This window comes from Martes martes (genome assembly GCF_963455335.1).
Source record: "Martes martes genome assembly, chromosome: 6".
In the NCBI taxonomy this organism is placed as follows: Eukaryota; Metazoa; Chordata; class Mammalia; order Carnivora; family Mustelidae; genus Martes; species Martes martes.
The window spans coordinates 80,759,210-80,783,304 of NC_137893.1; the positions used below are offsets into that span (position 1 = coordinate 80,759,210).

General features: G+C 38.7%; 1 protein-coding gene across 1 annotated transcript in view; it reads left to right on the forward strand.

Moving 5' to 3' along the window:
• Positions 1-24,095, forward strand: part of MCM9 (minichromosome maintenance 9 homologous recombination repair factor) — a 90,582-nt gene that overhangs the window by 56,249 nt on the left and 10,238 nt on the right. Inside the window, exon 9 of the mRNA XM_080806305.1 lies at positions 23,869-24,071. Coding sequence (XP_080662431.1) covers positions 23,869-24,071 — 203 coding nt within the window. The remainder of the gene's footprint in view (positions 1-23,868; positions 24,072-24,095) is intronic.

Consider the following 24,095-nt stretch of genomic DNA (forward strand, 5'->3'; position numbering starts at 1 on the left):
AAGTGGCGATACCTACTCTTTCATTCATCAGAAGACAATGTTGTTAAGATATCTGTTTTCCTCAAAGGGATCTATAGAACCTGTACAATTTCAGTTAAAATCCCAGCAAGCTTTTTTGCAGAAATTGGCAATTTTAAATTTTATATGGAAAAGCACAAGAGCTAGAATAGCCAAAACAATTTTGAAAAAGAACCAATCTGTAAAACTTAATTTATTTCAGAATTTACTATAAAGCTACAATAATCAAAATAGCATAGCATTGGTATAAAGATAGACATAGATCAGTGGAAGAGAATACGGGTCCAGAAATAGAATCACAGGTATAAAGTTAGTTGATTTTTAAGAACAATGCCAAGGGGCACCTGGGTGGCTCAGTGGATTAAGCCTCTGCCTTCAGTTCAGGTCATGATCTCAGAGTCCTGGGATCGAGTCCCACATCAGGCTCTCTGCTCCGCAGAGAGCCTGCTTCCTCCTCTCTGTCTCTGCCTGCCTCTCCGCCTACTTGTGATCTCTCTCTGTCAAATAAATAAACAAAATCTTTAAAAAAAAAGAACAATGCCAAGATAATTCAAAAGAAAAAGGATAGTCATTTTTTAAAAAAATGGTGCTAGAACACTTGGATATTTATTTACAAAAAAATGACTTACACATAAATGCTTATAGCAGCTTTATTCATCATCACCCACGATTGAAAATAACCCAGAAATCCATCAGCTGGTGGATGGATAAATATTTTGATAAATTCATACAGTAGAATACTACTAGAAAGATAAAAGAACTATTGATACATGCAACAACATGATTGAATCTTAAAAGTGCTATGTGAAGTGAAAGATGCCAGGCACAATAACTACTTAGTTTATGATTCCATTTATATGAAATTCTAGAAAAGGCAAAATTGTAAGAAGAGAAATCAGATCAGTGGTTGCCAAGGATTGGGCATTAGAAGAGATTGTAGAGGGGCACCTTAAAAAGTTGGGTTTTACTCTACATAAATTATACTGCAATAATCCTTAATGTAAACCCATGTTTTTAATTATTTCTTCCATATATTTTATTTTTAGATTCAACAGACTTGAAATCATTCTGTGAAATTGCTATTGAAATTTCTAAACACTTACTATTTTTGTACTTATCTCTTCCCGGATTGGTAACAGTGTATGGACGGGTACAAGTTCATGGCCTAAGTTTGACTGCTGCTGGTGGACTTGGATAGTAAGCTACCACAGAAGGATAGATGAAGGGAATGGAAAGGAACAACAGTCCAGGGAGAGATAATATATTTATCATCAGTAAAACCCTTTTTTTAACTTGTAGTGACATCTTCTAAAGGAAATAGTTTTAATGAATAATTTTCAGATTGGAATTTTTTGTTCATTGGGAAAGGAGACAGTTTACAACTAGAAAACATGTGCTAGGGGGCGCCTGGGTGGCTCAGTGGGTTAAAGCCTCTGCCTTCAGCTCAGGTCATGATCCCAGGGTCCTGGAATTGAGAGGCGGGACCCCCCCCCCACCCCGCATCGGGCTCTCTGCTCAGCAGGGAGCCTGTTTCCCCTGCTCTCTCTCTCTCTGCCTGCCTCTCTGCCTACTTGTGATCTCTGTCTGTCAAATAAGTAAATAAAATTTTTAAAAAGGAAAACATGTGCTACTCATATTTACAGTCAGTTTCAAATTATTTCTCCTTTAAACCATTTGTCAAATATGTAATATGTACTGAAGGACGTTTGCATGAGAAGCACTTTGAATGATATGATATTACGAACTTTTCTTAAGGGCTTACTTTTTGACCATTGTACCACAGTAGATATTGATATTATGGTTATTATTATGGTAAACATTTGTATGGTTATCTTTTCAAGATAAAATTCTTCAAATGTTTCTCTTTTGTCTTGGCTACTATCCAAACTTTAATACCTCTTTGAACTGTGGCATGGATCAGACTTGATATTTTAGCCTTTCAGCTTCATTACATTTATGCAAGAATTTTTATTTTTTGAAGCTTTTTGGCATATCTATTTCATTTAAAGATTACTATAATTTACCACATTCCAGGAATTACAGGATCTTTGTTCTCTTCTAGTTATTATCCTTACACTAGTTCTTATTCATCCAGGTGTTGGATGTTGGTGGCATTCTGATTTGTTCCACACCCTACATAACTATTTCTGGATTCATAAAGACATTTTTACTATTTAATTTTTATCATGCATTTTAAAACACAGTTTGTAAATGTTACATAACTGTATTATTATGTAATGGTTTGCTTTTTAAATTTGTCCATCTTGAAAGGGTTTCAACTTGAGCAATTTAGTGAAGATATTTTTTAATTACCTTGTTGTACAAACACAGCTTAGATTCCTGAAGTCTCTGAACTTACCGAACAGCTGGTTCCCAGGGGTAACAGGGCTACCACACGTGGATGAGCATTTAGCAGGTGCTGCTTTTGCTTCTGAACATAATGTTTCTAATGCATGCTGGCCTGAACATGTATTTCAATCAGATTTCACATTTTTTATAGTATTCAAGATTTTAAAATTGTGTTTAAAAACAGATTAGTCATATGACTTAGATTTGAATCTCTTCCACCTTGAGTTGTTAGGCTCCATATTTTCCAGGCAGAAGCTATGACCTGAAACAACACCTAGGAAGGGCAGATATTAGTGTCCAAAAGACCAAACACCTTTCCTCTGGAATTATTTCCCTCCTTGTGAATTCTTGGTAAAAGTCCTTAAAACTGCCACTATCACTACTCATAACAACAAATATTCAACAATAACAAAAGCAGTAAATGTCCCTTCATTTAAATAAAGCAAAAGTATGGGGCACCTGAGTGGCTCAGTCCCTTAAGCATCAGACTCTTGGTTTCTGATCAGGTCATGTTCTCAGGATTGTGAGATGGAGCCCAAGCGCACCTTGTAGAGTGGGCTTGAAATTTTTGCCCTCTTCCTCTCCCTCCTCCTCTGCTCCTCCCCTGCTGGTGCGCTCTCTCTCTCTTTCTCTCTCTCAAATAAATAAATACTATCTTTTATTTATTATTAATTATTTTTCTTATTTGTTTATTATTTCTTATTTATCTCAAATAAAATGTTTTAAAACATTAAATTATATTTAAAAATAAGCAAAACTAAATTGTTAATATTCTTTTTGAAAAATCGATTGGTTATGGTGGAAAAAGCATAAGCTTTGAGGTCAGAGAAACCCACAGTCAATTCTAGTCTCTGTTACTACTTTCTGGTCTTATGCAACATAATTGCCACCTCTGGGCCTCAGTATAGTCATCTGTGAAAGGAAAGTAACAAAACCCTTCTTCCAAGGGAAGTCTCAACTTACCCGTTGGTAGATGTCAATATCCTGGCTCCATGCCTACCATATGGTAAAATTCACAAACATGAAATGTACCATCTTAACCATTTTTAAGCATGGTTCAGCAATATTAAGTACATTTAAATTGTTGTGCAAGTATTTGTGTACTTTCTTAAAAAAAAAAATCTTTGTTTTCTAACCAGTCCTGTTAGGTTAGGGTAAGTTAGAATTTACAACTCTCCAAAATTATTTTATTTCATATGTATATGAAAGTTCACAGAACTCCTTGTGTTTCTGAACTCTATCAAGTCTGCCAAATAATTTCAGAATTATTATACCAACACTGTTGCCAGTAACAACAACCACAAAAAACTAATATCCAAGCCTTCTTTGAAGTTTTTCTTATTCTTAGAATATACTCCAATAAAGTCATATTTGGTCAGAATGCATATTCAAAGGGTTATTTGAATTAATTATTTTCTTTGTGTGGTCATCTTATTGACTTGATAGTTAGGAAATAGGGTTTTAAATTTATGCTTGTGTTCACTTTTAGAGTTTGCTTTTTTTAGTCTTTTTTAAATTTTATTTTATTTTCTGAATTTGTAAAACATGTTTCAAAAGTCAATGCTATATAAAAAGACATAACAAAGATATCACACTCTTATCCCTACCTCTTCCATCGTATTTTTTCCTGTCTTTTACGATTATGTTTTTTATTGGTTTCTGATTTATCCTTCCTTGTTTCTTTTTTTGCAAAAATAAGCAAAAACACATGGTGGAGGGTTGCATGAGCATGTGTTTGAATCTCTTATGCAAAAGATAGTGTATAGATAGATAGATAGATATAGATATACACATAGATATAGATATACACATATACTCTTTGGTACTGCTTCAATAATTATTATATGTAGTATTCTCATTATCATCTTTTCATATTTTTTTTTAGAAATTTTGCACTTTGAATTTGTATGTCCCCTTTCTTCCAAGAATTTGCTTTAAAGAGTTTTTTAGTTTCAGGTAGAAGAGACTTTTAAAATTTACTTGTGTTTTGATGTTACTAATTTCTAGTTGTTGCTTGTATTATTTGTACCTTAAAGAACTTCATGTTTTTTGTTTGTTTTGTTTTTGTTGTTTTGTTTTGGTGGCCTAATATAAAGACAGTTCCATGGCTCGTCCATGTGTGCTTGAGAAGTTCTGTTCTCTGTGATCGCAATGTAATACACACATGTAAACTATGCTTTATAAATGGTGTTGTTTAGGTCCTCTATATCTTTACTTAACTTTTGTATGTTTGACATGTCTTAGACTGAGAATGGTATGTTCATCTGTTGTTATTCTGTGTCTGCCGGGTTCTCTTTGTATCTCTCATAGCTTTTTCTTTCTGAAGGTGTTGCTGTGGCTTTGTCATTTATACTTCTTTGGCCTTGGCTTTTGGCCGGAATATTGCCTTGCCTGGTATTGAGATCACAACTCCTGATATTGTATTAGTGCATTTGCCTAATATATCTTCGTTCATTCCTTCATGCTTAACCTTTAGATTTCAGTTTGTTCTTTTTTAAATTTTTCAAATTTTTTTTATTTTTATTTTTGGGGTGTTTTTATTATAACATGGTGACAGGACCTATGGGCAGAAAAGCTGCCTCAGTCTGTTCTCTTATATAGAGCATACAGTTGGTCTTACTTTATTTTGCTTTATGAATGACCTGAAAATCTTTTTCTTCTAATGTATGAATTAAGCACATTTACATTTGTTGGTATTACCAATATGGTTAGAGTTAACTGTTTCATTTTTTAAAAATTTACTATGTTTCTTTTTCTATGTGTTTGGGATTTAGAAGGTTTGTATTTTTGTTATACATTAGGAATTGGCCAACTTTTTCTATAAAGGCCCAGAGAGTAAATATTTAAGGCTTTGTGGACCATACCATCTCTTACACAACTACTCACCTCTGTTGATTTGGGCAATATGACTACATTAATGTCTACAATGTAGACAGAGCAAAAGAAGTCATAGACAATATGTAACTGGATGGATTTGGCTGTGTCCCATTGCAACTTTATTTACAAAAACAGGTGAAGTGGATTTGACCTGCCACCTAAAGTTTGCCAACAGCTATTCTAGGACTTACCTTAAAAACAAAACAAAACAAAACAAAAAAACAACACTTTTTATAATGCCAGCAGCCCCTTTATCCTCAGTTGGGAGTTTTAAATAATACCTTTGAGTCTGTTACCTGTGTGATAACCAATGAGCTTGTACTTTCCCCCTTCTCCCTTCTCTTTACTATTAAAAAAAAGATTGTATCATTTATACTTTGACAGGACAGATAACACATACTCTTCTACTTGTATCCTTTCTTGTGTTTTGATCTTTGATTTAAAATTAACTGTCTTCGGTGCTCCCCATCAATCCAGAGCATCACTGACATCTCTTACTTAAATGAAGCTTATCCTCTTAAGAGATTCCTTGGAAAGGGCTCCTGAATACTACACTGAGTTTGTACAGGTTTCAAACTATTTTTCATAGCTTCGATACTTGAAAACAGCTTGGCTGGATATGAAGACCTATAGGGACTTACACTTTCTTTCCTGTAGTCTTGCTGTGTGCGTTGCTGTTGGCAAATATGATGCCATTATGATATCCTTTGCTTTGTAGGTGATTTGATTTTCTTGCCTGAAGGCCCAGAAGGATTTCTTTTCTTTTTTTAAATACAGTATTTTTACTAGGCTATGTGTCAGTTGATTATTCTTGGTCGGTTTGTCTAGATGTTAGTGGGCCCTTTGAAATACAAAATTCTGAATTTTTTCTTGAATTACAGTTTTATGTATATAAGCTCTATCCTTTGTTTTTATTTTATTTTATTTTATTTTTCAGAAATTCTAGTTACATATAGTTTAGGTCTTCTTTGCCTAGGTTCTGTAGCAACCAATTTGTGTCTTAGACTTTTTAGCTCTTTTGTATTTTGTTTTTATTTTCTTGGTGTTTTTATGCCTCCTCATAGCACTCTTTATTATATTTCCAGTCTTGAGTCTTTGGCGTCTCGGATTTGAATGTTCATTTCTGAAATTTTTTTTTTTAAGATTTGTTTATTTATTTGACAGAGAGAGAGGGAAAGAAACAGTGAGAGAGGGAACACAAGCTGGGGGAGTAGGAGAGGAAGAAACAGGCCTCCCGCCGAGCAGAGAGCCCGACACTGGGCTCCATCCCAGGACCCTGTGATCACGACCCCAGCCGAAGGTAGAAGCCTAGTGACTGAGCCACCCAGGCGCCCCTGAAATTATTTTGTCTTCTCTCTCTCTCTTACTTTTCTTCCCTGAGTCATCTCTGGATATACATCTTCTTTTTTGTACTTTTCTGTTTTGAGTTTTTGAATTTCTGATTTGGAGTGTTTTTTCACATATGCAAATGTTTGTTTAAGGATATTAAATTGAGCAGATTGTGTACAGATTTCCTCTGCTTTATGGGTTTTATGGCAGGTTATTGGAAAGGGGTTTTATCACTTGAGGTATTTTGATTCTTATAGTAGTTTTATATAGATGTTGCATGTTATTTCCATTACTTTTAAAGTGTCTTATCTTTTTCCAAATCAATAATAGTTATTCTATAATGATGATGGTGAGAAGTTTGGAGGATGTACTAGTTTTTAGTTCAGAGTAATCTCAGTGAGTGCCTATTACTTAACAGATAGTGTTTTTTTCCTGAAGGTTAAGGGAGTGGTTGATGTGTCTTCTGATTCTGTTTCTTATTTGTTTAGTAGGATCTTTAACATCCACTGCTTATCTCCCCTTCCCCTGATCACCATGACTCCAAGGGACTCCTGACCCTTGCTGGTCACTGCCATCTATTCCAGAAGCTTTCCCAAGAAAGCCACCAGTGCTCTCAAGAACTTTCAGGTCCCCCTTTCTATTCCCCAGTAGTCACTGCTTTGATCCTCAAGGTTTCAAACCTTTTCTCAATATTTCCCTATTCTCTGTGGGACTCTCCTTCTAAGGGTGATGTTAGCTGTATTCCACCATCATGAGGAACCCGTTGGTCTCTTCTCCTTTTCACTTAGTCTCCACTAATCTTTCTATTGCTTTGTGGGCTCTAAATTAGCTCTGCCAGTTTTTAATGTTTGTTTGTTGATTTCCATGTACATTGAACATTGTAGTATTCTCTCTCTCTCTTATTTTTTAGTTTTGTTTTATGGGTTTATTTGCTCCCTTGATTATCTGTAAGGTCTCTGAAGGATATGTGGAGAAATTTAGACGTAAGTAGCTGCCATCATCCTCTGGAAACCTGGAAATCAACATTTTATTTTTTAAGCTATTCTTTCTCATTCAACTCATACCAACTTCTGCTGTGTATTTTTTAAATATTACCCATGTTTTCTTTGAACCATTTCTAGAAAGAGTAATTGGAGAAATACTTTTCTATAATTGTTTTAAAGGGTTCAAATATATAGAAATGAAATTAAACTTTTCTATATCATTTGGAATCAATAGCCAGAAAATTCAGGGAAGTGTTTTAGAATTAGTACAAGGAAGACCTCTTAGTGGTTAGAGCTGCCTAGAAGTCAAAAAGGCGGCCTGTACGGTTGTGCGGTCCTTCAAGTGTAGACTAGAAAAAATTTGTGGAAGGAATTCAGGCATCTAATGAGTAAATAGGTAACACTTAAGGTACCACCCATGGGATGCTGTAAACCCCAGCCATGACAAAGGCTGATTGATTGCAGAACATATACATATATAAAATACGGTTTCAAGTTACATCATGAAATATTGAATGTGATCTATGCTAGACATGGAACAAGTTCAGGAAACTGCATTAAGGGCTCCACCTCTTTTTTTAGTGACTACAAGAACACATTGGGTATTGAAAGAATTATAATAATTAAGAGGAAGAATCTCAGAGCTAGTCTGGCTGGGTTGAGGTTTCAGCTCTACTACCTGCTAGTTAATTACTGACAATTTACTGGACTACTCTACCTTGACTTTCTCTTTGATAAGATGACGAGAATTACTCCATTTTAGAGGGCTACTGTGAAAATTAAATGAGTTAATCCATGAAGGGCTTCTGATATAATCTGACCTATAATAAATGCAGTTAAATTATTGTTATAGGTCTACAATTCTTTTTAGAATTTTAGAAACCCTTGAGGCCAAATACATGTTGGAATTCAGATATTTTTGTTTTCATTTTAGGAAAGTAACAGTGCAAATATCTATATTATGAAACCTACTAGCAGCACCGGAGACAGCATCCTGTAATCAAACATTTTCATTCTATTGAGATGAAGCTTATGAAACTTCACACTAAATGGAATAAAGACACATCAATTTAGGTCAGCTTTTCCTACCAAATTAACTATGAACAACTTGCTGTTCCAGAACTTTTTGGATTTTGAAATTGTGATAAGTGACTATGGGCCATTGTCACTATCATCATTAGGCTCTTCCATCTGTCCAGGAACTTTGATCCGTCAGCCAAAACATGATGAAATATCGAGTGTTACAGGGTGAATGATGACTGGGAAGGCCCTTTAAAGTTATAATGAGAAGAGCTCCTGTTACCCGAAGCGCACCTTAAGCCTAGGGTACCTTGGGTGGCAAAAGCTGCACTTTTTGATGGCTGGAACGTAATTTGGAAAATGGGAGTTTGTTGAAAGTGGATATAAAATAGCAGCTGTATTGTTTCATTGCCGCCTGAGCATCGAAGGCTACTCACCTTCAAACCTGCTCGCCCATTATTGTGACTCGGATACTTTCTCTGACTGCTTTTTCGTGGGCGTCTTTGGGTCTTTCAACCTCATTCAGCTCTCTCGAGTGGTTAGGACCCGCTAACTGGAATTCTCCTGTAGAATGCTCGTGCTGATGCTTAAAGCTGTATGATTCATTTTACTTCTTCTTTAGTTGATGTCTAAATTCCCTGTTTTGAAGGGGGAAAAACCACCTTCAGGTATATATATGTGCATAACTGACTACAGGAAAAATAGAAGTCCAGTCCAGTGACTCCTGTGGGCAAATGGAGAGACAGAAGGCAGGCTTTTCATCACCTAAGGCTTCAGGAGGTTTCTTAATGAAAACTAGGGAGGAAAAGAGAAAAAAAGAGCAAATTATAAGAAAAGAGAAAATTATAAGTAAAAAGGAAAGAAAAACCACCACCCCCAACAATGAAAATCAGAAAGATCTGGGCTGGATGACCTGCATGTGATTCCAGTGGTACCACTGAGAATAAGCAGCAGTGATTCCCTACCATGTGTTCATATTTTGGGGTGGGTTTTCAGTTTGTTAAAACCACATACTGCTTGAGAAGCCCACGTGGCACTTATTTAGTGCTCTTGTCACTGTTTTTTGCTGCCACCCTGGCTTTGGTGAGGGGCACCAGGACCCATGCCTCAGCTATGAGGGGATGGTTGCTGGCAGGCTGACAACATCAGGCACGTGTTCTGCTTGTTGACAGTGAGGACCAGGACCACCTCACCTTGGTTCGCACCGATGTCATCCCCCTTCAGCACATAGTAGTCTTTGATGAATGAGGTCCCATGGCAGCATTTAAGGAGTCTCACTGTGTTTCTAAGACTTGATTAGTGTCCTATGCCCAGATTCACTGGATGTCAGTATTGATGGCTTACAGAATGATCTGCTCAGAAGTCTCCCTCTTTGTGAGTGCAGACTCACTGTCCATGTTCTCATCCAGGAGCAAGTAATTCATCATGATTCTCCTTTCAAACATGTAGTCTGGGGTGAAGGACCCCTCCTGAGTAGTTTGCTAAAGGTGACAATGTACTACTCAAAGAGGAACAGGTGCCTTGACTTGGTCTGGGACTGCATGCTTGTATCCAGCTCTATCATGTAGAACATGTCCTGCTACAACAGTATCTTCAAAAGGCAGCCTATGGATTGGGAGAAAATGTTTGCCAACCATATATTGGATTAAGGGTTAATATCTGAGATACATGCAGAACTCATACAGCAAACAATCAGATTAAAAAATGAGCAGAGAACTAAATAGACATTTTTCCAAAGAAGACATAGGGATGGCCAACAGTACATGAAAAGGTACTCAACATCACCAACCATTGGGGAAATGCAAATCAAAACCACAATGAGATATATCATCTCATACCTGTTAGAATGGCTATCACCAAGAAGACAAGAGATAATGAGTACTGGAAAAGATGTGGAGAAAAGGAAGTCCTTGTACACCGTTGGTAGTAATGTATTATTGGTGTAGCCACTATGGAAAATAGTATAGAGGTTCCTCGAAAAATCAGAAAAGAACTACTACATGATCCAGCAATCCCATTTCTGGGTGTACACGAGAAGAAATGAAAATGGGATATCAAGGAGATATCCTGCACTGGCATATTTACTGCAGCGTTCTTCACAATCGCCAAGACATGGAAACAACCCAAGTGCCTACCAACAGATGAATGGATAAAGAAGATGTGGTATGTGTATATAAAGTGGAATACATTCAGCCCTGAGAAAAAAGGAAATCTGCCATTTGACAAGGATGGACCTTGAGGACATTATGCTAAGTAAAATAAGTCAGACGGAAAGGCAAATACTGTATGATATCACTTATATATAGCATTATAAAAAATCAAACTCATAAAAACAGAGAGTAAAATAGTAGTTGTCAGGGCCTGGAGGTTGGTGGAGAAAGAAAGATGTTTTTTAAGGGTACAAACTTATTACTGGTAGACCAGTCCTGGAGATCTAATGCATAGTATAGTGAATATAAACAACAGTATTATATTATAATCATCAAACTTGCTAAGAGACTAGATCTTTTTTTTTTTTTTTAAGATGTATTTATTTTGCTGGTAGGGAGAGCAGAGGGAGAGGGAGAGAGAGAACCTTAGACAGACACTGCACTGAGGACAGAGCCCATCATGGGGCTTGACCTCACAACCCTGAGGTCATGAGGCAAAACCAAGGGTCAGAGGCTTAACAGAGGGAGCCAAACAGGCACTCTGAGACTAGGTCTTAATCACTCTCACTATTAAAAAAGAAATGGTAATTAAGTAACATGATGGAAGCCTAACTTTCACTACAATGGCAACCTATTACAATATGTAAGTGTATCATATCAATATGTCATATACCTTGAGTTTATATAATGTTACATGTCAAATGGAATTCAATAAAATTGAAAAAGAAGGTTGGTAAATCACACAGCGTGGTATCTGGCACATGATGAGGTGCTTAACTATAATAAGTAACACAAGTATCTCTAGCCAAATCTATTTTGTTCCAGAATTTGGGTACAAGAAATTTATCAGAAAATTTATCTTACTATATTCAAATTCCTTTTTCAGAAAGCAGGAGTTTGGATAATAAGGGATATCTGTATTTATCTAGTACTTATTAGGTGCTAGGCTCTATTCTAAGTATTGTGCACGTAATAACCCATTTCTTTCTCACAACAGTTCTATATCAGGCTATCATTTAAACCCCCTTTTCACAAGTATGGAAACTGAAGGACAGGAAAAAAGAAGCTCTTCCGGGGCACCTGGGTGGCTCAGTGGGTTAAGCCTCTGCCTTCGGCTCAGGTCATGATCTTGGGGTGCTGGGATCGAGCCCCACATTGGGCTCTCTGCTCGGCGGGGAGCCTGCTTCTCCCCTCTCTTTCTGCCTGCTTCTTTGCCTACTTGTGATCTCTCTCTCTCCGTCAAATAAATAAATAAAATCTTTAAAAAAAAAAAAAAGCTGCTTCCTTTGGCTGGAACATAATTTGGGGAATGGGAGTCTGTGCAAAGTAGATATAAAACAGCAGGCATTCCTGTTCTCCCATTATTGTGACTCAGATACTTTCCTGTGACTGTTTCTGTGTGTGTGTGTGTTTGTGGGTCTTTCAGACTCGTTCAGTTCTCCCTGTTGTGTCCATTTCAGATACCCTCAAAAGAGGGTGGATTACACTGCCCCTAGAAGACTCATCAAGCAGCAGCTCGAGGCCTCCGAGCAGCTCGGGGAGTGACTGCCGTTAGTTCGTTCCCAGTCTCTGGTCTGGCCCGCTGTTCCCGCAAGGCAGTTCACAAAGAAGGGTCTGTGGAGTTATAGGCTTCACGAACATTCCAGTGACTGTCCTGTTCAGAACTCCTGTATACTGAGGACAAAAGAATCACTTAAGCAATACATATCAAGTCCTCTGGCAGTTGTCCGAACTGGTCGGCTCGTCAGTGCTGGGAGCAATAGTTTGGGCAGACAGAATAGCCTGGTGACTATAGTACCTCCATCTAATAGGAGGTACTTCTGAATGAGGAGAGTCTCGAGCTCAGTGGGTCTCAAAGAGCTAGCTAGAAAGGGTGTTGGGGTTTATAAAGACACTACTTAGTCACACCTGGTCAAGCTCTGTACTAGGTTTTACAGTTTGTCCCCAGATCACATCTACCACCAATTATGTGATACTTTTCCTCCAGCTGGAGGAACTGTCCTTTGACATAATGTCACTTAGGGAACAGTGCAAGAATAGCACATACTGGTTTTGTTCTTGGGATGGCTGTCAAGTGCGCCTTCAGTGCACAGTCTGCATGTATCATCTGCTCAGTGGCGGGAATAACGGAAACATTTTTGAGTTCCCCTGTAGTTCATGTTCATTTTTCTTTCTATCTTTCTTTTTTTTTTTTTTAAAGATTTTATTTATTTGAGAGAGAGTGAGAGAGAGAGAACACACGTGCATGCGAGACAGAGAGAGAGCATGGGCAGAGGGAGAGGGAGAAGCAGAATCCCCACAGAGCAGGGAGGCCAACATGGGTGTCAATCCCAGGACCCCGGAATCACAACCTGAGCTGAAGGCATCTGCTTAACCGACTGAGCCACCCAGGCACCCCTCATGTTCATTTTTCATGGCACCTAATCTGTGTGTCACTGTGCAGTTTATGAAAGAGTTTGGGTCTGCCTCCAACAGGAGCTCATCTCATTTTTTGGCTAACAGTTTTCAGAATCTTCAGTTCATTCTCTCCTTAATTAGAAGCCTGTTAATCTTCCTGATGCAAAGTATACAGTTATTTGCCAAATTCAGAGCTCTTGAGAAAATGTCTCTAGAGACATGAAGCATATCAAATTGTTAATTAGTAAGCAGATTAGAAGGGTTACCTGTGAAAAGGGAATACTTAATCATGTATTCTACCAAAGCAAAATAAAGATACTCTGAATTTTACCCTTAAAAGACCTTGCCTACTCCTCACTCCTCAGTTCAAAGACTTCTTCATTTAGCCAGCAGTACAAAAGCTAACGCCATCCAGATGTACTGAGCCCTTTTTTCTGAGAACACTTCAAGTTTTTCTTTAAGATGTTTGATACCTTATAACATTATATATAGGAATTCCTAAATGTGTCTGTTTTTGCTTTCTTTCTTTCTCTCATGTTTCAAGTGACTAAAGTCTGATTGCTTTGTGAAGGATTTTTTTATTATTAACATATACTGTACTATCTGTTTCAGGGGTACAGGTCTATGAATTATCAGTCTTACACAATTCACAGCACTCACCATAGCACATACCCTCCCCAATGTCCATAACCCAGCCACCCCATCCCTCCCACCTTCCTGCTGTCCAGCAACCCTCAGTTTGTTTCCTGAGATTAAGAGTGTCTTATGGTTTGTCTCCCTCTCTGGTTTCATCTTGTTTCATTTTTCCCTCCCTTCCCCTATGCTCCTCTGCCTTGTTTCTCAAATTCCACATATGTGAAGATTTTTTAAAATCTGAATTATAATATCCTTTAAGGATATTAGTATGAACCACTGAATCAGAGTATCTGGCTGACTTCCAAGGCTGCAGGAAATTTCTCAGGTGTTTGTTTGCTTGCTTGCTTGTTTGTTTTTAATGTGTCTCTTTGCACACACTGCACAGAGTTAGAATTCCAGGGCGGGGTGTCAGTAGACTCTTAAGTAATAGAGGATTCCTTTGCTATTTGCTAAGGACCATTATAGGGAAAAATCTGATATTGCAATTATATATTTGGTGCTACTAAATTATACTCACAAGGCTAGGTAGGAAATACAGTCTAAATTTTAAAAACAAGCATGTTGGCAATTTATTTTTTTGCTCAGTAAACATATCTTGAGCACTGAGCAATGTCATGCTCTCTGCTAGCTACTCATACCACAAAGACGTAAAAACAGAGCCTTTGTTCTCAAGATGCTCAGAACTTCGTAGCTAGACAGACAAGTAGGTGTTTATTTTACATGCGATTCTAACGGTCATAGAAGAGCCACAGCACCAGTCCCACTCAGCTGATCTTCAGTTTCCTAGGCCAAGCCCAGCCTATGCATCAGACTCTCAGAGATGGGACCTGGGACTCTCTATTATTAAAACCCACCTTGGTTCTCATTGATGAGCTGGGCATAGGAACCCCTGCTCCCAGGTAAGATTGCTCTGCACACCAGGCTGCCCGGCTGCCTCTTCCTCTGGATCTTGGGAAGCTGCATCTCTGGTCACCTCCACCTCAGATCAGCCCCAGGTTCAGAAAGGGAGACAGGGAGAGGTGGGAACAAGTCCTCCCTGCCACCCCACTGAGAGGACTCTGATTCCTAGGGGACTGAGGAGGCTCTGAAGCAAGTCAAGCAGTGTCCCTTGGAGGTGTCTAAGCATGCCACCAGGATGTGAAGATGTACGTTCACATCATGTACTTCGCGAGTTTCTGTTCTTTCTAGATGCTCTGTATAAGCAGTACGTTGACTCCTGTCCTGGCCTGTGACCTTCTTGTTACCCTTCATTGAATCAATCTAGCTTTATCAACTTTACAAAAAAGAGGAGAGGGTGTGTATACCTAGCATTGAAGATTATCAAATATGTATCTAATGGATTGTGAGGATATCATTAACATATTCTTATTTTGTATATTTTTGTGAGGATTTTTACCCTTCTAGAAATGTTGGATGATCTAGAAACATATGTGACTATTGCATTGCAGGCTGTTTTTTGGCCTAATTCTTTTGGCGAGGAGACCACTCAAACATTGGAGTAGTTTTTGCCACAGCCAAAGGATCTGGTGCTCATTAGAGAGATTTGTCATGTGTTATTCAGGGTAGGCTCACTGCTCTAGCAGACAGTGGCTTAATGCAATCTAAGTTGTGTCTGGCTCGTCTGTGTGTGGGAGAGGAGTTCTAGCCCACAAAGTCACTCAGGGGCCCTGGTCCCTTCTGTCCTAGAGCACGTTAGCTTTCAGGACTGGTCCTGAAGTATGTTAGCATAATGTTCCCAAGGTTCATCCAAGTTGTTGCATGGACCTATAGTTTGTTTCTTTTCATGGCCAAATAGTACTCCATTATATGACTATACCACAGTTTGTTTATCCATTCATCAGTTGATGGAACTTTGGGCTGTTTCTACTTTTTGGCTATTATGAATATTACTAAGAAGACTCACATACAAGTTTTGTGTGGATATATGTTTTCATTGCTCTTGGGTATATAATAGGAGGGATTGCCAGCTCATATGGGAACCATATTTAACTTGTTAAGGAACCATAGTTTGATGGTTCCTTTCTAATGCCACGGTACCAGTTTACAGTCCCTTGAGCATTGCAAGAAGATTCCCATTTCTCTACATCCTTGCCAACACTTGTTATCTTTGTGATTATAACAATCCTAGTGTCTAAAGTAGTATCCCACCTGTGGTCTTGATTCGTGATTCCCTAATGACTTATTTAATGAGCATCTTTTTACATGTTATTGGCCTTTTGTGTATTTTCATTGGAGAAATATCTATTCGAATCCTTTGCTCATTTTTGAACTGGGTTATTTGTCCTTTTATTGTTGAGTTTTAGGAGTTATTTGTATGTTCTGGATATAAGTCCTTTCATAGATATAATATACAAATAGTTTCATTCTGTGGGTTTCTTTACTTCTTTGATGGCACTCTTTGAAGCACCAAGTTTTTAATTTTGGTGAAGTCCATTTTATCTGTTTTGCCTTCTTTTGCTTGTACTTCTGGTGCCCTTTCTGCCCCAGGTTGTTTTACAACTTGAAAGCAACAGAGGATTTCTTTAGAGGGGGGTTGTTGTTTCTTGGGCAGCACACATCCCCTGCAAAGAGGCCTCTCATCTCTTTGCTTCCCACCAATTGGTTGTCCCAGGATCCAGAGTTTTTTTCTTCACAGATTCTCGAGCCTGGTTTGTTGGGTTTTTGTTTTCTTCTTATAAAAAACAACTACTTCCAAACCCCAGAGAGTAAGAGCAAGACTGAAAAGGCTTTGCCCCAGGAAATTTGCTCAGTTGTACAGAATGACCCAGGGTAAGTAAGGGTGAAGCCTTCAGTTTTAGACAGCCTGAAGATAGCCGCCATTAGGATGAGTAAAAGAGGAATGTTCACAGCAATACTATGCACAATGGCCATGAGGTAGAAGCAACACGAGTGTCCACAGAGGGACAAATACATAAACAAAATGTAATACACACACACACACACACACGTGCACACATGAAATACTATTCAGCTTTAAAAAGGAAGGAAATTCTATTTACTACAACAGGGATGAACCTTGAGCACATTCGTATACTAAGGGAAATAAGTCAGCCCCAAAAGATAAATATGGAATGATTACACTTATATGGATTTCTAGAGTAGTCAAATTCATAGTGACAGAATGTAAAATGGTGATTTCCAGGGACTGGGAAGAGGGGAAAATGGGGAGTTGTGGTTTAATGGGTATAGAGTTTCAGTTCTGCAAGATGAAAATAGTTTTGAAGATTAGCTGTACAACAGTGTGAATATGAATATACTTAACACCACTGAATAGTACACTTAAAAATAATTAGGATGGTAAATTTCATGTTATGTATATTCTTTTACCACAATAAAAAAAACTGGAAGTGATTATGGACTGAATATTTGTGAATACCCCAAATCCACATGCTGAAGCCCTAATCCCCAATGTGATAATACTGAGTTGGGGCCTTAGGGAGGGTAGTGCCTCCATAGTGGGATTAATGTCCTTGTGGGAAGAGGAGAGACCAGAGTTCTCTCTCTGTCTTTCTTTACACACACACACACACACACACACACAGAACAAGGAAAGACCATGTGAGCACTGTGAGAAGGCAGCTGTTTACAAACCAGGAAGAGGTTTCTCACTAGGAACTGAATCTGCCAGCACTTTGACCTTGTACTTCCAGCTTCCAGAACGGTGAGAAATAAATGTCTGCTATTGAAGCCACCCAGTCAATGATATTTTGTTAAAGCAGCCCAAAGTAAGACCTTTGTCTAAAAACTGAAGGCTTCACCCTTACTTACCCTGGGTCATTGTGTACAACTGAGCAAATTTCCTGGGGCAAAGCTTTTTCAGTCTTGCTCTTACTCTCTGGGGTCTGGAAGTAGTTGTTTTTTACAACATTTTAACCTCTCACTTTTCTGAGTTGTGTACTGTCTTTCATTACTGTTTGAGAACTGGTCAGTTCTTTCCTATGCTCATCTCTTTCATGCAGTATTTTGCCAAAGGAAGTTTTTCTTGCTTCATGTCACAGTCAGATGTGGGTTGAGGGTGGGACGCTCTGCTCCACACAGTCACCCAGGACCCAGGCTTCCTCCCTCAGGTGGCTCTCTGACTCCATGGCCTTATCCTTGTCTGTACTGGCAAAGAGAGAGAAGGAGGAGGAGGGTTACACGGGAAGGCTTTTAGGGACTACCCTCCCACGCCCCCGGAAATGGCATGTGTTCTTCCGCCCCCATTCCATTGGCAACACTTCTTCCCTGCAGTCCTACTTGACCATAAAAGAGGATGGGAAACATGGTCTGGCTCTCCTCCTAGGGTGAAAGGGAAACAAAGTTTGGTGAATACATAGCAGCCACTGTCACAAGCGAGAACTGAACTTAGGGGTCCCAGCATATTGACAGTGACTAAAGCCATGAGTGGAGATGGGGATCACCCCTTAAAGGATGTACTGAGAATACTGGGAGAGGATTGCAAAAACAAAAGCACTTCCCAGAGGGCCTGTAACAGTGAAAATAATTTATGTAACCTAACTTTGCAATGTCTAGAAAAGTTATTACTATGGTTTTGGGAAAGTATAAACAAGTGGACTAAAAATAGAAAAATTATCATATGATTTCACTCACATGAAGAGTTTGAGAAACAAAACAGAGGACCATAGGGGAAGGGAGGGACAAATAAAACAAGATGACATTAGAGAGGGAGACAAACCATAAGAGTCTCTTAATCTCAGGAAACAAACTGAGGGTTGCTGAAGAGGAAGAGTGTGGGAGGGATGGGGTAACTGGGTGGTGATGGGCATTAAGGAGAGCACGTGATGTAATGAGCACTGGTGTTATATGCAACTGATGAATCACTAAACTCTACCTCTGAGACTAATTATACACTCTGTTAAGTAATTGAATTTTTAAAAAGGTAGATTTTTCCAGAAACTGGAATGTTTTCCTTCCTTGAAGTAAATGTAGACAAACATATATATTAGCATGATTATTTTATTGCTGTTGAAACCTGTAACTATAGAATGGCATTGAATTTTAGAAATACGAAACTAGGTAAAGCTTTATTTTTTATTTGTCATTATTTAGTGGATGTTTATAAAAATTTAATATGAGACAGGCAGGTGAGGATAACAGTAAGTCACAGTCCCTCAAGGAGGATCGAATCCAATAGGAAAAAGATAAGGCAAGTCAGTGACTACCTAAAGCATCAGGTGGGTTCTCTACAACCACAGGAACTGTTTCAGATGGTCCACCACTGAGGGTTAGGGGGCAGGGGGACAGTCTGCAGGTAAAAGAGCACTGGTTGTGGAGCTAGCCGGTCTGGGTTTGAATGGCAGCTCTGCCGCTCTCTTATCACCTGTCGGGGAGTTACTAACATCTTTTAACTTGTACTCTCCATATTACCAAGCCAGTGATATGTTATCTACCTTTCAGGTGATTGTACATCTTAGGGAGAGTGTACATACATAAAGCCCAGCACAGTGCTTGCCATTACAGATATGGTAATTACCTTCATTATTGTTATCAAAGAAGGCAGAGGTCCTATGGGTTGGAAAAACGACTGTCACCTTACCCTAATTCATGAGTTCATTCAGTAGTTACTCAGTGAGCCACCACTATACACAAAGTACTTAGGATTTGACTGTGTATGGGTATCTGCATCTCCTAAAGCCCCATCCAGTGTTTAATGCAGTAATGTTTGTTTGTGTCACAGACCTGCAGCCACCAGGCACGGACACTGCTTTCCCCTCTTTCAGGTGACCGCTCCTCTGCTTTTCATCGCTCCCATTTCCATGAACTGCTCCTCAGGCAGCCCTTTCCTTCACATAAAATTGTCCTTACCCCCCCTTCCTTAAGCTTATTTTTTTTTGTTTTGTCCTGATTAGGAATAATTCACCACCTTCTTTCTGTGTGTGTTTGTTCATCTTCCTTCTCACATCATGGATATCTTTAAGATAATATACCTCATTGATACCCAGGAGCCTCCACAGAAGTGTTTTTCTGATGCTAACGCTGACAGGGACGCCATCATCCGCTGCTTGGCAGGCGCTGTGCGGTGCCTCCCCAGCCTCCAGCAGTTCTGTTGTAAACGGACTGAAGGCAGGGACCAGTGTACACCTTCCTGAATTCTCAGTCCCGTCCTCTGCACACAGGAAATGGCTTAAAATCTATTCATTGATCAGAGAGAGGAAGAACAGTCAAGTTTACCTCACATTGAAAATAATTTTTTAAATTCTTTTCTGTTGTATTTTGTCTCATTGCCAGTATTCCAGCAATATTCCTTTCTATGATAAAGGCAAACAGCCTCACTTCAGAGTGGGTGAAATGTGTTTTGCAGGATTAGTTAGGAACAATTTACTACATTCTTTTTGGCAAACTGGATTCCAAGTTCTAAACAACTGCCTTTACAAAGCCATTTTGGCACATAAATTGTAAGATGCGGACTGTCTGTTCAGAATTTTCCCCTTTCAGTAATTTTTTAAAGGGGGATTTGGTTTTAAAGGGGGATTTAGTGCCTTGTTTGTCATTCTTTCATGAGTGTCATCTTGTGCCATTTACCACAAATAAAGATTCTCATACTTTTTCAGTCTCTGGGCATGGGCTGATCGCTAAAGCCAACTGGAAATAGATCAGACATTAACAAATGTAGCACATGTTTGCTGATGTCACTGGTCTGTGACTGCTGAGAGGCAGACATGCCACTATAACTAAAAACGGCCATTGAGTGGAGAGCATTCAGATTTACAGAGAGAAAAGAATCGACATTTGTTATTGTTAATGAATATGCCATGTTATTTTGGGGACTTGGCCGTCATTAATAAGTTTAAGAACAGTATCTAAGCTATGGCATAGCCATACCCTTGGCACCCCTGCTCTGTTCAGGACTTGTGTACCCCTTCCCCTACTATTGCCTCATCTCCTCCACAGGTCCTGGCCATCTAACTTGCCCACGGTGCCCAGACCTCCTCAGTCTGCCCTTCACTGTTTCTCCTCAAAAACGTGATGTTTTTCATATGTCTGTTGGCTATCCGTATGTCTTCTTTGGAAAAATAACTATTCAGGTCTTCTGCCCATTTTTTAATTGGATTGTTTGGTTTTTCTGGTGCTGAGTTGTGTAAGCTCTTTATATACTTTGGATATTAACCCCCTCCAGATTTATCATTTACAAATATCTTCTCCCATTCAGTAAATTGTCTTTTGTTTCCTTTGCTGTGAAGAAGCTTTTTATTTTGATGTATTCCCAATAGTTTATTTTTGCTTTCATTTCCCTTGTCTTAGCAGACATATCTAGAAAAATGTTGCTATATGGGGCACTTGGGTGGCTCAATCAGTTAAGCGTCCGACTCCGTTTCAGCTCAGGTCATGATCTCAGGGTCCTGAGATTGAGTCCCGCTTCAGGGGCTCAGTGTGGACTCTGCTTGTCCCTCTCTCTCCCCCTCTGCCACTCCTCCCTGCTTGTGCAAGGAGACACACACACACTCTCTCTTTCAAATAAGTAAATAAATAAAATCTATTGAAAGGAAGGGAAAGAAAGAGGAAGGAAGGGAGGGAGGGAGGGACAGAGGGAAGAAGGAGAGAGAGAATAAAAAGTAAAGAAAAGAAAAAAAGAAAAGAAAAGAGTTGCTATGGTTGATGTCAGAGAAGTTGCTGCCCATGTTCTCCTCTAGGATTTTTATGGCTTCAGGTTTCATGTTTAGGTCTTTAATCCATTTCATTTTTGTTCATGGTATTAGAAAGTAGTGCAGTTTCAGTCTTCTACATGTAGCTGTCCAATTTTCACAGAACTATTTATTGAAAAAACTGTCTTTTCCCCATTGTATATTCTTGCCTCCTTTCTCATAGATGAACTGACCATGTAATCATGAATTTGTTTCTGGAGTCTCTGTTCTGCTCCATCGATCTATGTTTCTGGTTTTTTGTGCCAGTACATTATTGTTTCAGTTACTACAGCTTCGTAATATATCTTGAGATCTAGAATTGTGATACCTCCATCTTTGTTCTTTCTCGGGATTGTTTTGACTATTTGGGGTCTTCTGTGATTCCATACAAATTTTTTTTATTATTCTGTTCTGTGAAAAATAATGTTAGTCTTTTGTTAGGGATTACATTGAACCTGTAGATTACTTTGGGTAGTGTAGACATTTTAACAGTTTTTGTTCTTCCAACCCATGAGCCTGGAAAATCTTTCCATTTGTTTGTGTCACCTTCAGTTTCTTTCATCAGTGTTTTATAGTTTTCAGAGTATAGGTCATTCACCTCTTTGGTTAAGCTTCTTTCCAGGTATTTTATTCTTTTTGGTGCAGCTATAAATGGTGTTGTTTTTAAATTTCTCTTTCTGCAGTTTCAGTGTTAGTGTATGGAAAAGCTATAAATTTCTTGGTAATAATTTTGTATCTTACCATTTTACTAAATTTGTTTATTCTGGTACTTTTCTGGTAGATTGTTTAGGATTTTTCTGGACCTGAATAGACATTTTTCCAAAGACGACATACAGATGGCCAACAGACACATAAAAAGATGCTCAGTGTCACTAATCATCAGGGAAATGCAAATCAAAACTATCATGAGATATCACCTGTTAGAATGGCTAAAATCAAAAAGATAAGAAACAACAAATGTTAGTGAGGATGTGGAGAAAAAGGAACCCTCGTGTACTGTTGGTGGCAATGTAAATTGGTATAGCCATTGTGGAAGACAGTATGGAGGTTCCTCAAAAATTAAAAATAGGAACACCATATGGTCCAATAATTCCACTATTGGAAAACAAAAACATTAACTCAAAAAGATACATGCACTCTTATGTTTATTGAAGCATTATTTACAATAGCCAAGACATGGAAGCAAACTAAGTGTCCGTCAGTAGACAAATGTATAAGGAAAATGTGATATGTATGTATGTACACACATGCATGCACGCTCACACACAAATATTACACAGCCATTAAAAAGGATGAGATCTGCTATTTGAGACAACATGAGTAGACCTAGAGGATATGCTGAGTGAAATAAGTCAGACTGAGAAAGACAAATACCATATATGATTCCACTCATAAATGAAATCTTTAAAAAAAAAAAAAACCAGAATCAGAACTATAACTACAAAGAACAAACTGATGGTTGCCAAAGGGAAGGGGCATGGAGTTTGGGCAAAATAGGCAAAAGGAAGAGGGAATTAGTTCAGTTTTGTATTGAGTTAAGTCATGGGAATAAAAAGCAGAACATAAGAAATATAGTCAGTGATATTGTAGTAGTGATGTAATGGGACAGATCACACTTGTGGTGAACATAGCATAATGTATAAACTTGTCAAATAACTTAACTTATGCACCTGAAACTAATGTAACATTGTGTTAGTGTGTCAATTATATTCAGAACAAACGAAAGACATGATGCTAATCAATCCTTATTTTTCCTGATTTTCTTTCCCCCTCTCCCCATCTTTTATTTCCTTTGTTTCTCTCCCCCCCCCCCCTTTCTGACTCTTGTTTCTTTCACTTCTAGAGAAATCAAAAGAAGCGAACACACAGGAAGTTTTGCTTCATCCACTAACCATTCTCCAATGTCCCCCTGACCCCTGCCCCTCACCTTCACTCTCACAAATATGTGTGTGGTATGTCTGCGTGTATATTTATGTGTAGGTATGTGGATATATATACACACCTGTCTACCCCCACTTCAAGTCCAGATGTTATGAAGCTACTTGATAATGTTTCTCTAATCATCTCTTCCATCCACACAAATGAGTATACATCATCTTTACTTCCCCTGGGAACTTTATCCTTCTAGAACTTACCATAGTCTTCCCTCTCTTACCATTGTGGCTTGTAGATTGCAAGCTCCTTAAGAGCAGTATTCATATTTAGTTAGTTTTGTATACCTCTTAGCACCCAGCAGAGGGGTCTGCTCATAGGAGGGGCATAAGAAGTGTTTAATCAGTAGTAACTTCCCTTCAGGATAGGCTACTGTAAGGGTACTTCCTTCAGCCCTGTTGTTTGTGATACATCCTTGTATCATTCCCCATCCTCTTACACATAAGCCTCTCTAGATTTTCAGGTTACAAGAGTAGCCCCTTTTTATTAACAAGTTTAATTTTGCTTTTTATTTGAATCTCAACAGTCAGTGAATTGTACCCTTTCTTTGAATAGCCTCGTGTGCAAGCTGAACACAAGGACCACCATCCTGGCAGCAACTAACCCCAAAGGCCAGTATGACACCCACGAGTCCGTGTCTGTGAACATCGCCCTTGGCAGCCCCCTCTTAAGTCGATTTGATCTGATCCTGGTTCTGCTCGATACCAAGAATGAAGACTGGGATCATATAATTTCTTCCTTTATCTTAGAAAACAAAGGTACGTGAAGATGAATCATTCAAG